This window comes from Cervus canadensis, chromosome X (assembly GCF_019320065.1).
Source record: "Cervus canadensis isolate Bull #8, Minnesota chromosome X, ASM1932006v1, whole genome shotgun sequence".
Taxonomy (NCBI): Eukaryota; Metazoa; Chordata; class Mammalia; order Artiodactyla; family Cervidae; genus Cervus; species Cervus canadensis.
The window spans coordinates 37,932,193-37,947,395 of record NC_057419.1 but is presented as its reverse complement, the minus strand read 5'-3'; the positions used below and the strand labels follow the sequence as shown (position 1 = coordinate 37,947,395).

General features: G+C 40.3%; 1 protein-coding gene across 8 annotated transcripts in view; it reads right to left on the bottom strand.

Annotated features, from left to right (window-relative positions):
• The window catches only part of ITGB1BP2 (integrin subunit beta 1 binding protein 2), a 39,536-nt gene that overhangs the window by 23,015 nt on the left and 1,318 nt on the right, over positions 1 to 15,203 (bottom strand). For 4 of the 8 annotated variants that reach the window (XM_043458264.1, XM_043458271.1, XM_043458269.1 and 1 more), the window contains 7 exons: positions 14,675 to 14,769; positions 14,509 to 14,567; positions 14,301 to 14,371; positions 14,088 to 14,187; positions 13,724 to 13,837; positions 13,425 to 13,487; positions 12,660 to 13,066 (listed from right to left, as the gene is read on the bottom strand). In XM_043458264.1, coding sequence (XP_043314199.1) covers positions 12,839 to 13,066; positions 13,425 to 13,487; positions 13,724 to 13,837; positions 14,088 to 14,187; positions 14,301 to 14,371; positions 14,509 to 14,567; positions 14,675 to 14,769 — 730 coding nt within the window. In that variant the 3' untranslated portion in view covers positions 12,660 to 12,838. Of the gene's footprint in view, positions 1 to 4,079; positions 4,137 to 7,460; positions 7,500 to 12,659; positions 13,067 to 13,424; positions 13,488 to 13,723; positions 13,838 to 14,087; positions 14,188 to 14,300; positions 14,372 to 14,508; positions 14,568 to 14,674; positions 14,770 to 15,203 lie in introns of those variants that run through there. The other 4 variants (XR_006267439.1, XM_043458265.1, XM_043458267.1 and 1 more) reach the window with 3 other exon arrangements.

The window sequence follows — 15,203 nt, the reverse complement described above, 5'->3', positions numbered from 1 at the left end:
TACTCACATCTGCATGTTTTTTGTTTTTTAAAGATGAAGGAAGCTCATACTAGTAAGTTAAATGTTTGTGTCATATTGATGCAGATGATACTGAACTCTATCTTCAACGCTGATTTTTCTCATGAACTTTAATTTTGCATTTCTAATTAACTGCATTTCCACTCACATGCTTTGCCACCATTTCAAGCTCATATCTAAAATAAAATTCACTATTGGAATATTCAAATAATATTAATTCTAGTTCCCAGTTTTCCTGTTTCTGTTAAAAGCACTAACCTACCTGTTAACTTAAGTTTGAAGCCTTGGAATAACTATCTTATACCATTCCCTCTCTATCAGAAAAAAATCAAGCCCAAGGTTTTTTTTTTTTTCCTTCTTTTTAAATAATATCTTACATATCTCCTTTCTACTTTCTTTATCACCCTAACTCAGGTCCTTCATTCAACAAACATATATTAAGCACATAATATATATATACGCTAGGCAGTTTTAGACACTGCATATAGTACAGAAAGACTTATATGCTAGTGAATGAGAGAAATAATGTACAAGAAAAAAATAATTATGCAATATTGTTAGCATTTATAATGCTTATCCTGTACTAGGTACTATGATAAGCAATGAGGTAGATATTAAATGAGATAGACTTATCTCATTTAATATTCCTAATGACCCTATGATATAGGCACTGTTATTAATCCCATTTTATAGTTGGGGAAACTGAGGTCTATAGCTCTTAAGTACTTTAAGGTCACATAACTAGTAAGTAGTCAAGATTTCAACCCAGGCAGCCTGATGTTATATTAATAGTTTTTCCTCTTAACTATTATGCTATATTGCTTATCATGTAAGGAAACTTCAGCAGATGATAAAGGACATGGGGAAAATCAAACAGGGTAATGTGATAGTACCTTGGCGAGTATGTGCTAACTTAGAGAAGATAGTCAAGAAAGGCCTCACTGAGAGGTGTGATTTTTTATTTTTTAGTGGAAGAACTCAAATTTGACCTGTGAAGCTTCTCACTCTGCATTTTGCTAATTGCATAGGCATTATGTGGTTTCTATGTATTTCCTGCAAATTGGCACCAGGATCCAAAGACTAGATCAAACTCGGATTCCATCCCTTTCATATGACTATAGGATAGACATAATGTCTACTATCTTTGCTCCTTATTTATCAAGGATTGCAAAACAGTGATATTCTAATTTTATTTCTTTTTATTAATTGGAATGGCTTTGGAAAAAGACTTGTCCCTTCATCTACCCAGTTCATCCAGGAAAGGCAGGATAAATAGTTGATTATCTCCCTTTATTTATTAATTTTTGAGATGATGAATTGTTTCCCTATCATGAGTGGTGATAGTTGAGCTGTGAATGTTAAGAAAGAATCACCTATTCAAAGACCTGGAGAAAGACTTCCAGGTAGGGGAAATAGGTAGTACAGAGGCACGGAGGAAGGAGTGAGTTGCATTAAGTTTAAGGAACACAGAGACTAGCAATGGCCATATTACTTTCACTCCTTCTGATGTTGTGGACTCAGTGTTTGTATCCTCTAAAATTCATACATTAAAGTCCTACCCTCCAATGTGATGGTATTAGGAGATGGGGCTTTGGGGAGGTAACTAGGATTAGAAGAGATCATGAATGGGATTAGTGCCCTTATAAAAGTCATGAGAGAGCTTGCTTTCTCTCTTTCCTCTCTACCTGGTAGAGGTCCCTCACCAGAACGTGACTATGTTGGTACCCTGATCTCACACTTCCAGCCTCCAGAACTGTAAGAAATAAATTTATTTGTTTATAAACCACCTAATCCATGGTACTTTGTTATAGCAGCATGAATCGACTAAGACATATCTCTTAAATACATTATTCTCTCCTCCATTCTTACTACCACATCCACTTAGTTTGAGGTCTCATCTTTCTTTCATGGACTACTGCAACTATCTTCAATTGGTTTCACTGTCTCTAAGAATCTTTCTTCCACCCTAGTCAATTAACTTCTTACTCACCAAAAGCTTTCAATTCAGTCTATAATTCTTTTTGGTGAGAATGAATCTAAGTTTTAATAATGGATGTCATTGGCAAAATAACACTGATTTAATGGATGGAGGTATTTGCTGGAAAGTAGTGTTAGAAACAAAAGACCACAGGCTTTGTACTCAAACCTTGATTTGAGTCCCAGTTCTGACACTTGATAGATGTGTGACTTAGAGAAAATTATGCAACCTCCCTGAAGCCGTTTCATCATCTATTAAAAAATAATAATAATGCTTTTTATACACTATTGTGAGAAGTAAAGAGAATATATATTCTCATTTGAGATATATGTATATATAATATATACAAAGAGAAATAACAGATAAAGTGTGCATGTACACATGCACATATTTTATTACAGTACTTAGATCATAGTAAAGGCTCAATAAAGTTTTTTTTAATTACTCTTCCCATCATGTATCTTGCAGAAGTTCTAGTTTCAGTGATGACTGCCACATGTTTAAACTTCAGTCATTGCTAAGAGTTGTCCAAGAGTCGTCTAAGAATATCTAAAATCTAAGAACCCAACTGGGATTTTAGAAGACGATTTTAGAAGATAATCACACTACTCTAGTCTAGCAGCATCCCTTTGACAAGCCTATGTGCGAACCAACGAGGCCCTTAGTTGATCAGTGATGTCTCATATTGATACAACACTTTTCCAAATCACTTTTCATCTCTGATCACCTCATCTCTAACCTAAGTGGGACCCCCCTGGTACTTTACCTGTCACTTTATCCAGATCAGTAATTATCTCCCAATTACGCCAGATTCAGTGTTACTGACTCTAGGACCCCTGCCTCTACTGTTCTCTCTCTCTCTCTTTCTGCTCCCAGAGTCCCAGAACACTGCTAGAGGGAGAACCAAGCAGAGCAATATAAATTCATGCTGTCCAATTTCAACTTGGCCCTTGCAGCTGCTCAGCAACCCTTTTATTTGTCTCATATGTTCCCTGGCACTCTCCCCACAGAGGCTGTTTCAGACCTTCCTCTTTCTCCTCAAATTATAAACTCCAATCTCCCTCCTTCTACTTCTACAGATTTCATATTAAACACTTTCATCAGATTAACTGTCCCTCCTGCAGCAAATCAGTAATATCTTTCTCCCTTCCAGCCTTGTCCTCTAGCCATCCAGTTTCCTTCCCAGGACAGCAATCAATGTTCTTGATCTCTTGTTTATCCTTTCAGAGATATTTTATGACTCTACAAGCTAACGTACAGAGAAGAGGGAACTTGCACTGGTCATTAAAGGTAAGTAGAATTTGGATGGGTAGAGAGAAAGGAGATGCTATTCCAAGCAGAGGAAACATCCGGGGCAAAGGCACAGAAGTGGAAATGAGTAAGATATATTTAGAAAACAGGGTATAGCAAGAAGAGTAATCCCCTGAGAAATAATCCCAGCTGCTGCCTCAAGAGCTACCTCTCCTTTTCTAGTTCTGACTTCAGCCTGATCATTGCTTCCCTGACTGTCCTGCTCCACATACCAGCAGAGTAGAAATCTGACACTGCATGGCCCCTTACCCATCTTATCTTGCCTGGACCTCTGTTACTATTTATTGAGCCATCTGTTTCATTCCTGCTAAAGAGGTCCTAGCTTCTTCCTGAGTCACTCTCTAGGCCAGACACCTTCCATTTCTTTGGTCACGTAGACAATTTCCCCACACCACTGAAAATAGGACAATGAATATAGAATATGCATTGTACAGACATTACAGATCTTACCAATGTATACAACAGAGAACCTATACAACAGAGGTGGAATTGGCAAAACCCATACTATGAAATTCTACTGAAAAACAATCCAACTTCCTCAACAAAAAGTTGCAAGGAAAAAAGTGACATATAATATATATTCAGTCACAATGTGCGATCTCATTTAGATACTGATTCAAACCAAAAAAGCCGTAAAATTCTTTTGACGTTTATGAAACTATTGGAAATTTAAATGCTGACTTGATATTTAATGATATTAAGGAAATACTTCTTGTTTATTTTATGTGTGCTAATGATACTACAATTATGATTTTTAAAAAAGAATCCTTACCTTTAAAGATACATAATGAAATATTTAGGTATGGAATGACATCATATCTGGAATTTGCTGCAAAATATTATGGGACAGAAGAAACAGATGAAATGAGAGTGCCCAAGAGTTGAGACAAGTTGAAGCTGAGTGTTTAGTAAGGGATTCATTACAGTATTCAGTCTACTTTTGTACATGTTTTACATTCTCCATTAAAATGCTTTTTAAAATGTTATTGAATTATCAAGCATCTGATGAAAGTGTGTGTACTAATCTGAAGGAGTGGAACAGGAGGAGCTGGAACATGAGAAGAGGAAGGTCTGGAACAGCCTCTGTGGGGACAGTGCCAGGGAATGTATGAGACAAATAAAAGGGTTGCTGAGCAGCTGCAAGGGTCAAGTTGAAACTGGACAGCAAGAATTTATACTGGCCTGCTTGGTTCTCCCTGTAGCAGTGTTCTGGGACTTCGGGAGCAGAGAGAGAGGGGACAGTGAACAGGGGTCCCAGAATCAGTAACACCGAATCTGGTGTAACTGAGAGAGAATTACTGATCCAGATGAAGTGACAGGTAAAGTACCTAAGGGTCCCACTTAGGTTAGAGATGAGGTGATCAGAGGTGAAAAGTTGTTTGGGACACTGGTCCCCAACCTTTTTGGCATGAGGGACTGGTTTCGTGGAAGACAATTTTTCCATGGACCAGGGGGTATGGGGATGGTTTCAGGATTATTCAAACACATTACATTTATTGTGCACTTTATTTCTATTATTATTACATCAGCTCTACCTCAGATCATTAGACATTAGATCCCAAAGGCTGGGGATCCCTAGTTTAGGAAAGCATTATATCAATGTGAGATATTACTGAACAACCAAGTGCCTTGCTGGTTCCCAGAGAGGCTTATCAAAGGGACTCTGTTAGGCTAGAGGGGTGTGATATCAAGCTCCTCTTCTAAGATTTTCATTGGATTTTAGATATTTGGATATTCTCAGATGACTCTTGAACCATGACTGAGGTTTTAATCAGTAGCCATGTGACCTCAAGCAAGCTATGTCCTTCTCTGAGCTTTGATTTCCTTATCTATAAAAACCGGGGATAATAACCCTCAGGGATCAGGTGTGGGGATTAAGTAAAATAATGTGGGTAGAAGTGCCCTACACAGTGGCATTCTATATATGATGTTTACTCCCTCAGGAGGTGAATACAATCATACATAATGCTGAAGTTGATGCAACTGTATGGTAAATATGTTATCACTTTATAGACTAGCAAAACCTAACTGTCAAGAAAAATTCTATTTTCTGGGAATTCCCTGGTAGTCCATGCTTAGGAGTCCAGGTTCAATCCCTAGTTGGACAACTAAGATCCTACAAGTCACGAGGTGCAGCTAAAAGAATCCTATTTTCTTACTGAAACATTATAAAATTGGACTCCTTACTGAAACATTATAAAATTGGACATTGCAAATGTGTCCCTCTTCTCCAAGGGAAAAAAAAAAAGAAACACCTCGGCCTTCCCAATAGGCCAAGGTAAAAGCTTTTGGTGAAAAGAAAGAAGAATAGTAGTGGTACTAATAATAGGTACTTTGAGCTTCCCTGGTGGCTCAGAGGATGAAGCATCTGCCTGTGATGCGGGAGACCCGGGTTCGATCCCTGGGTTGGGAAGATCCCCTGGAGAAGGAAATGGCAACCCACTCCAGTATTCTTGCCTGGAGAATCCCATGGACAGAGGAGCCTAGCAGGCTATAGTCCATGGGGTTGCAAAGAGTCGGACACAACTGAGTGACTTCACTTTCACTTTTCACTGTATGTCAGACACTGATCTAAATCTGCATTAGCTACTATTATTATAACACATAGATCTAGACCTCAAAGAAAAGATATGGCCTATAGAGAAAAATGCATGAGTCATTTGCATGTGCGTGGTATTTGAAGTCATGGGCATAATTGAGAGTGTCTAGAAGAGAGTTATGTATGTCAATATATGAAGAGACCTAGATAGTATATTAAAAAGAAGAGACATCACTTTACGGGCAAAGATTCATATAGTCAAAGTCATGGCTTTTCCATTAGTCTTATACAGATGTGGGAGTTGGAACATAAAGGAGGCTGAACGCAAAGAATTGATTGTTTTCGAATTGTGGTGCTGAAGAAGACTCTTGAGAGTCCCTTGGGCTGCAAGGAGATCAAATCAGTCAATTCTAAAGGAAATCAACTCTGAATATTCATTGGAAGGACTGATGCTAAAGCTCCAAAACTTTGGCCACCTGATGCAAAGAGCCAACTCATTGGAAAAGATCCTGATGCTGGAAAAGATTCAAGGTAAAAGGAGAAGGGGGCAGCAGAAGTTGAGATGGTTAGATAGCATCACCGACTCAATGGAGATGAATTTAAACAAACTCCAGGAGATGGTGGAGAACAGAGGAGCCTGGCGTGCTATAGTCCATGGAGTCACAAAGAGTTGGACACAACTTAGCAACTGAACAACAACAATGAAGAGACCGAGCCTAGGACTGAGTCCTGAGGAACTTCATCATTGAATGGCCAGTAAGAAGAGGAGGAGCCTGTAAAAGAGACTGAAAGAAATGGCCAGAGAAGTAGGAAGACAACCAAGAGGAGTGATGGGTCATAGAAGCCAATGTATGAAATGTACTTCAAGAAAGAAACCATCATTAATGTCAAATTTTGCTTGAGAGTTCAAGTAAGATGGGGACTAAAGTATCCATTGGATTTAGTGACTTGGTGGCCCGGCCAATGGTAACCTTATCACCCCAGATTGAGGGAGTTAGAAGACATATTGAAGTGTGTTGTGAATGGACTAGGAAGAAGGAACTGGAAAAAGAGTAGTTATTTTAAGAAGTTTGGTTACAAAGGAGAGAAAGGAATTAATAGTAGCTGGAGAGGAATATGAAGTCAAGGGAAATTGTTTTTGTAAGACTGGGGAGACTTGCACATGTTTAAATGTCAACAAAAATATCCAAAGAGAGGAAAAGGCTGAACAAACAGGGGAGAGAGAGGATAAATAATAGTGTAAGGTTTCTAGAGAGGTGTGAGGGAATACGATACAAAGCACAGTGGAAAGAAATGAGAACTATAAAAGGAGGCAGGGAGAGTGTGCTATTATGAATAAATATGTAGATGTGATGGTGGGAAGTAGATGATTAAATGAGATAATACATGCAAAGCACTTAGTATAATGGTTGGCAGGTTAGTTTGTATCAGAAATGGTAGCTATGGTTATTGTGGTGGTGGTGGTTAATAATGTTACACACCTGCTTGAAACTCATATTTTGGGTTTGGGGCTATGTAAAAGGATCTACTATACTACCTTATTAATGCTGTAAATTTTAAGCTTTATATATAAAGTTTATATACAAGGGTTACTTGAAATTTTTGATTCCTCACCTCCATCCTCTCCAGGAATTCTGAGTAGTTGCTGGTCCCCTGATTTTGATAAGATAGAAAAAAGTTGTACATTTAAGATTAGTGTACTTTATATACTCTTCTATATATATTTTACATCTCTAAATTTAAAAAAATACATCCTCTAAAGCCCCTTTTGATGTTTCACCCACAGAAAAATGACATTAAAAGTAAACTTTTGGACTTCCCTGGTGGCTCAGTGGATAAGAATCCATATGCTGATACAGAGGACATGGGTTTGATCCCTGCTCCAGGAAGATTCCACATGCTGCAGAGCAACTAAGCCTGTGCACCACAACTTCTAAGCCCACGAGCCACAACTACTGAAACCTGTACCCCCTAGAGCCTGGGCTTCACAACAAGAGAAGCCACCACAATGAGAAGCCCAAGCACTGCAATAAAGAGTAGTTCCTGCTTGCTGCAACCTAGAGAAAGTCCATTCACAGAAACAAAGACCCAGTGCAACCAAAATAAATAAATAAATAATAATAAAGTGTTCCTACTTTAAAAAAAAAAAATTAAACCTTTGAGCTCATTTTACATGCTAGGAAAGTGATGCTCAAATTCCTTCAAGCTAGGCTTTAGCAGTACGTGAACCAAGAACTTCCAGACGTTCAAGCTGGATTTAGAAAAGGCAGAGGAACCAGAGATCAAATTGCCAGCATTTGCTGGATCACAGAGAAAGCAAGAGAATTCCAGAAAAACATCTACTTTTGCTTCGTTGACTATGCCAAAGCCTTTGACTGTGTGGATCACAACAAACCATGGAAAATCCTTAGATGGGAATATTAGACCACTTAACCTGTTTCCTGAGAAACTTATACACGGGTCAAGAAGCAACAGTTAGAACTGGACATGGAACAACTGACTGGTTCAAAAGTGAGAAAGGAATATGACAAGGCTGTATACTGTCACTCTGTTTAACTTACATGCAGAGTACCGAAATGCAGAGTACTTAACTTACATGCAGAGTATTCAAAATGCCGGGTTGGATGAATCACAAGGTGGAATCAAGACTGCTGGGAGATAAGATGATTAGAGAGCATCACAGACTCAATGGACATGAGTTTGAGCAAACTCTGGGAGATAGTGAAGGACAGGGAAGCCTGGCGTGCTACAGTCCATAGGGTCACAAAGAGTCGGACCCGACAGCAACTGAACAACAACAAACTTCTGGGATTTCCCTGGTGGCGCAAGTGGATAAGAATTTGCCTGCCAACGCAGGCTTCGATCCCTGCTCCAGGAAGATTCTACATGCCTCAGAGCAACTAAGCCTGTGCACCACAAACACTGAGCCTGAGTTCTACAGCCCGTGAGCCACAGCTACTGAGACCACGTGCTACAACTACTGAAGCCCAAGTGCCTAGAGCCTGTACAACAAAAGAAGCTACCTCAATGAGAAGCCCACATACTGCAATGAAGAGTAGCCTCCACTTGCCACAACTAGAGAAAGCCCATGAATAGCAACAAAGACCCAGCGCAGACAAAAATAAATAAAATTATTTTAAAAGAACTTTTTTTTTTTAAAAAGTAAACTTCCAAAAAAAAAAAAGTGAACTTCCCTGGTGGTTGAGTGGTTAAGACTCCAAGCTTCCACAGCAGGAGGCACAGGTTGATCCCTGGTTGGATAACTAAGATCCCACATGCCACCTAGTTAGAAAGGATCTGAAGGATTCAGTTCAAGGGGAAAACTTAATTTGCACTTGAATGAGAGCAGAGAGCTAAGCCAGAATTATTGAATAACCTGGAGGTCCAGGAAACCCCTTTATCTGTGCTCAAACTTTCCTGCAAGGTAGAGGAAACTTTCCTGATGCATTCTCTAACATCCCCTAATCTTGCCTCAGTTTCCAAATCCTCAGCCACAATGCTGCAATCCCTCACCTTTGCTGCCCATGTCCATTCTCCCACCCCCATCTTGCTCCTAGCTACTAATGAAACGTTATGTTCCTTGAATCTGAACTGAGATAAAAGGGTGCTATGAAAAATACTTGAGATCACCTGAGGTTTGGTAAGCTTCCTAGTTTGATGTTTCTAAGAATCTGAAATCCCAGATTCTTGGCCACGCTGTTGAAGGAGTAAATCTGATTTAAGAGAGACTCAAAAAAAGAGATATCACTCCTCTAATTAAGATCTACATTTAAGGGAATTCCCTGATGGTCCAGTGGTTAGTGCTTTCACTGCCATGGTTCTGGGTTCAATCCCTGGTCAGGGAACTAAGATCCCACAAGCCGTGAGGTGCAGCCAAAAAAAAAAAAAACCAATAATCTACATTTAAAAAGAAAAGGCTGAACTTCCCTGGTGGTACAGTGGATAAAAATCCAGCTGCCAATGCAGGGGACACAGGTTTGATCCCTGGTCTGGTAAGATTTCATATGCTATGGGGCAACTAAGACTGTGCACCACAACAACTGAGGCCATATGCACCTAGGGCCTGTGCTCCACAACAAGAGAAGCCACCACAACGAGAAGTTGGTGCACTGCCATAAAGAGTAGCCACCGCTCGCTGCAACTAGAGAAACCCTGCATGCAGCAGCTAAAGAAATCCTGCATGCCGCAACAAGGACCCAGTGCAACCAAATAAATAGAATAAAATTTTTTAAAAAGAAAATGGCTATAATGCCTTTTTAACTCTCTTTTAAAATCATATTCAAAATCCTTGCTCTAGAATTTTAGGCTCTTCCCAATCTAGCCACACTTCACTTGACTCTTTTGTTCCCTCATTTAAACCTTCTGAGGGAATTACCTGGTGGTCCAGTGGTTAGGGCACCATGGTTTCACTCCAGGGGGCACAGGTTGGATCCCTGGTCAAGGAACTAAGATCCTGCATGCCAAGTGGCCAAAAAAAAAATCCTCTGATATGTTAGCAGTGGCTACAAACCACAAAAGAACTAAGTTTGGAGAGAATCCAAAGAATTCTTACTTCTTACTCTACACATTTCTGCATTGTCTTTTACAACGACAATGTATTGCTTTTGGAGTTTATAATAAAACATAAAAAGTAAAATAGAACACCTTCCTACCCAAGCCTGGCTCTCCCAACTCTTCCATAGCCATCCAAATTTCTTATTCTTCAAACTTCCACTCAAAATATATCTCTTAACCCTCACATTTATGGTTAATTGATTTTCAACTAGGGTGCCAGGTCAATTCAGTGGGGACAGAATAGTCTTTCCCACAAACAGTGCTGGGACAACTGGATAGCTATAGGTAAAAATATAAAGTTGGACCCCTACCTCATACCACATACAAAAACTTTTAAGAATTCACCTGGCAATGCAGGGGACACAGGTTTGATCCCTAGTGGGGGAACTAAGATCCCACATGGCGTGGAGCAACTAAGCCCATGTGCCACAACTACTGAAGTCCCTGTGCTCTGGAGCCCACGTGCCATAACCAGAGTTCGTGTGCTGCAATGGAAGATCCCACATAACACAATGAAGATCCCAAGTGCAGCCAAATAAATAAGTATTTTTAAAAAGATGGATCAAAGACCAAAATGAAAGAGCTGAAACTATAAAACTCTTAGAAAACACAGGAATGAATTTTTATGACCATGTATTAGGCAATGGTTTCTAGGATATGACATCAAAAACATAAGCAACCAAAGGAAAGATGGATAAATTAGAATTCCTAAGAATTTACAACTTTCGTGTATCAAAAGACACCAAGGAAGTAGAAAGACAACACAGGGAATGGGAGAAAATATTTATAAATCATGTTTCTGACAAGAGATTTGTCTCTAGAACATATTTTTTAAAAACGTCACTAAAAAGACAAACAACCCTATTAACAAATGGGCAAAGGTTTGGTTTAGACATTTCTCCAAATAAGATACAAAAATGGTCAACAAGCACATGTAAAGATGCTCAGCATCATTAGCCATCAGGAAAAAGCAAATTAAAACCACAGTGATATTCTACTTCACACCCACTAGGATGGCTGTAATTTAAAAGACAGGTAACAAGTGCTATCTAGGATGTAGAGAATTGGAACCCTCATACACAGCTGATGGGAATATAAAATGGTGCAGCCTCTTTGGAAAACAGTCTGGCAATTCCTCAAAAGGTTAAAAGTTATCATCTGACCCAGAAATTACACTCCAATTATACTTGATATATATCTAAGAGAAATGAAAACATAGGTCCACATAAAAACTTGAACATGAATGCTCATGGGAGCATTATTACAGGAGCATTACTCATAATAGCCAAAAAGTAGAAACAATCCAAATATACCTCAAGTGATGAAGAGATAAACAAGTGTTATATCCACACAATGAAATATCATTTGGTCATTAAAAGGAACAAAGTACTGATGTCGGATGAGCATCATGTTGTATGAACATGGATGAACCTTGAAAACATTATCCTAAGTGAAAGAAGTCTGTCACAAAAAACCACATATTGTATGAAATATCCAGAATAGGTAAATCCATAGAGGCAGAGAGTAGATCAGTGGTTGCCTAGGGCTATCAGTTTGGGGGGAAATTGGGAGTGACTGCTAATGGGTATAGGGTTTCTTTTGGGAATGGCAAAAACTTTTAAAACTGATTGTGGTCGGGACTTCCCTGGTGGTCCAGTGGTTAACACTCTGTGCTCTACTGCAGACGCATGGGTTCGATCTCTAGTTGGGGAACTAAGATCCCACATGCTGCAGTGTGGCCAAAAAATAAAAATAAAATTGATTGTGGCTGCACAACTCTGAGTATACTAAAAAAACCCCTGAATTTTACACTTACACCTGGGTAAATTGTATAGGATGTGTACTATATTTAATTAAAGTTGTAAAAAATGTACTTGTTCCATGGTGTTTTCCCTTTCTACTACAGTCCACATTAATCACTCCATTCTCTCAACTCCTATAGCTTTTAAAATTGTACTGCACAATTTAGCACTCAGTTAAACTACTTGATAATATTTATTATTATCTCATGTGGATTAGCCTTGACTTGTCAACCACACTACAATTTTCCTAAGAGAAATGAATAAGTCTACTGCTTCTCAGATACCTGTAAACCACCTAACATGTAACTGGGCACGTAGTAAGTACTCAGTAAATACTTGGTGGTTGTGAAGAATTGATTGCATGTGCTTGTATTCACACATGTGCGTTACACACATACACAGAAGCTGGAGGGAATGAATGCAATCTTAGATAGTGAGGTGAGAGAACGACACTATGTGAAACTGCAGAATACAAGATTTATTTAAGGGAAAAAACAGCATGGTTTGGACACTTTTGTTCTCCCCTCCTTCTGCCTCCTGCTGCTCAGTGACACTCCATGGCCAACCATACCCTGGTCTCTGAAATCCTAAGGGAGTCACTGAGGTCCTATCTAGACACTTGACTGTCTGGTGTCACTATTCCCCCATTGCTTCCTCCTCTTCCTCCTCCTCTGTCCAGCTCAAGTTATCATCTGAATCCTCAGACTCTTCCTCATCCATCTCTAACCCAACCTCTGCCTTAGCCTTCTCAGCCAGTGCATCGGGGTGCTCCAGCTGGGCCCAGGATCCTGGGTCAGCCTTGACCAGGGAAATTTCAACCCGAGATGGCATCAAGGAGACAGAGCTCTGCTCCACGTCTATGACCTGAGGAGGAGGGAAAGATAGAGGAACACAGAAGAGAAAATGAGGAAACCAAAGGGATTGGGGTCAGGGCAGGGTGGTGGTGAATGACAGGGAGAAAAATAAAAAATGCAAGATGGGGGAAAATATAGGGAAGGATTAAGTAAGGGAGAGAGAGAAAGAGGAAAGAAAGGGAGTTGGGGGGAAGGGGAGAAAATAGGGAGAAGAGGGAGAGAGAGAGAGAATATCAAAGCAAATGAAGAGAAAACCTCCACTTTCCCACTACAACTTTGTCCCTCAAGACACCCTCTATTCATTCCAGTCCGGCCCTTCTTTTTACCCCATCTGCCTCCCCCTCTTGTGCCCCTTTCTCTTCACTTACCCCCCAGAGCTTCATCTGTGCTTGGAACACACGGTTACCATCAAAGACAATGTGGACATGAAGCTGAGAGAAAAGAATTACAGGGTAGGAACAATCCCAGGTCAGAACACGTTATTATGACACAGAAGCAGGCCAGTGGTGTATTCCCTACATCCACAGGCCAGTCAGATAACCCTGACCTTACAGCTCTACCAGAGGACTATGGAGCCTACATGTTAACTGCGTATGACGACTCAGCCTGTAAGATGATAATATCACCCAATTCACTGGCCTCCCATCCAGCATCAGACATTCCTCACCTCAGTTTGACTGGCCTTCACCCAGTTGAATGCAGGAAGTGGAATCTGGCCATATACAGTCACCACTACTAAGGAATCTGTCTGATGCCAATCATGACGGCAAGATGCTGGCAGCTAAAAAGATGTGAAATGTGGATGGTAAGAATGAACTCTTATCCCAAGGGGCGTTCTCATGGTGTATGTGGAAAAGAAACAGAGAGTGTCAGAAAGATTAACATGACCTCATATTGCAAAACCGCTGGGAGCAGAAATCTCATTTGGTCCATGCAAAAGGGAGAAGATAGAGCTTGGCCATGAGGTACAGGGAGGAGAAATTATTTGGGAACTGGGTTCTAATCAAGAGTTCAGTAAAGTCGGGACTTACCTGCTTCCCCCAATCATGTCTACCAACTCTGCATCCTGGCTGTGCCAGGAACGCCCCAAAATCCAGGGTCTGGATGCCACAACAGCTCCAAGATTTCACCCTGAGGTAGGAATAGAATTCACTTCATCTCCTTTCCCCTCCCCACAAGCACTCCATCTTAAGGTCAACATTGGGAAAATCCTGTCTCACAGCCCACCCAGTCCCCTCCATCACCCCTCATGGAATTGAGGTGCTCCAGGGTGGTAGGTACATGGAGTAGCATCACTCTCTAGGCCTTGGTATACCTAAGACAGATAAAGGAGAATCAGGAAAAGAATCAGATCATTTAAAAATGTATGCAGCCTCACATCTATACCCAGCCATCCCTCAGGCATCACGTCTCTCAAACACATGCTTGAGTCCTCCACAAACTCTCACTCACAGCATCACATCCTGGGTTCTGGCAGCTGGCTCCAATCCGGATCAGGCTACTGTCAACTCCTGGACAAAGAAAACAAGAGTCAGGAACCCTATTCATTTCTTCCACCCAACTGCCACTTTCACTAAATTCCAGCCTGTGAAACCTGTCCTACTAAGGACCCACTTACCTGCTCCAGGTTCTTGGTCTAATTCCTTCTGTTCCAGTGCCATTTCCAGGGCTTGGGATATATTTAGTGGAAGCAACTTTGGAGGCAACTCTGACCTAGGGGGTATGGGTGGGGTGATTTAGTCCGGACCCACTAACTATGACCAACAGTGCCAACCTTCCCACCAGTGGTAATAGAATTGAAGAAGTCTGGTGAAAGTAGGGCAGAGTTAGAGAAGATGGATAGCAATCCCATTGCCAATTTTCTTCTCTGTGGATATGCCAAATCCTTGAACCCTGGGGAATTCCCCAGGGCTTCTCTTGCCAATCTACTCAGTTGCTCTAAATCCATATTTTTCTATACAGCTGCATTATTCCCTTTTCTTCATCTAATTAACTATAGACTTTCTTCTGTTGCTCATATTATTTCCACAAAATTTATTCATTCTTCTCGGCAGCCTCCTGGCTGCCAATACTACTACATTCTTTTCTTAATATATAAAACTCTTTTCCAAAAAGAAAAAAACCCAATTCATTCAACAATCACCCTT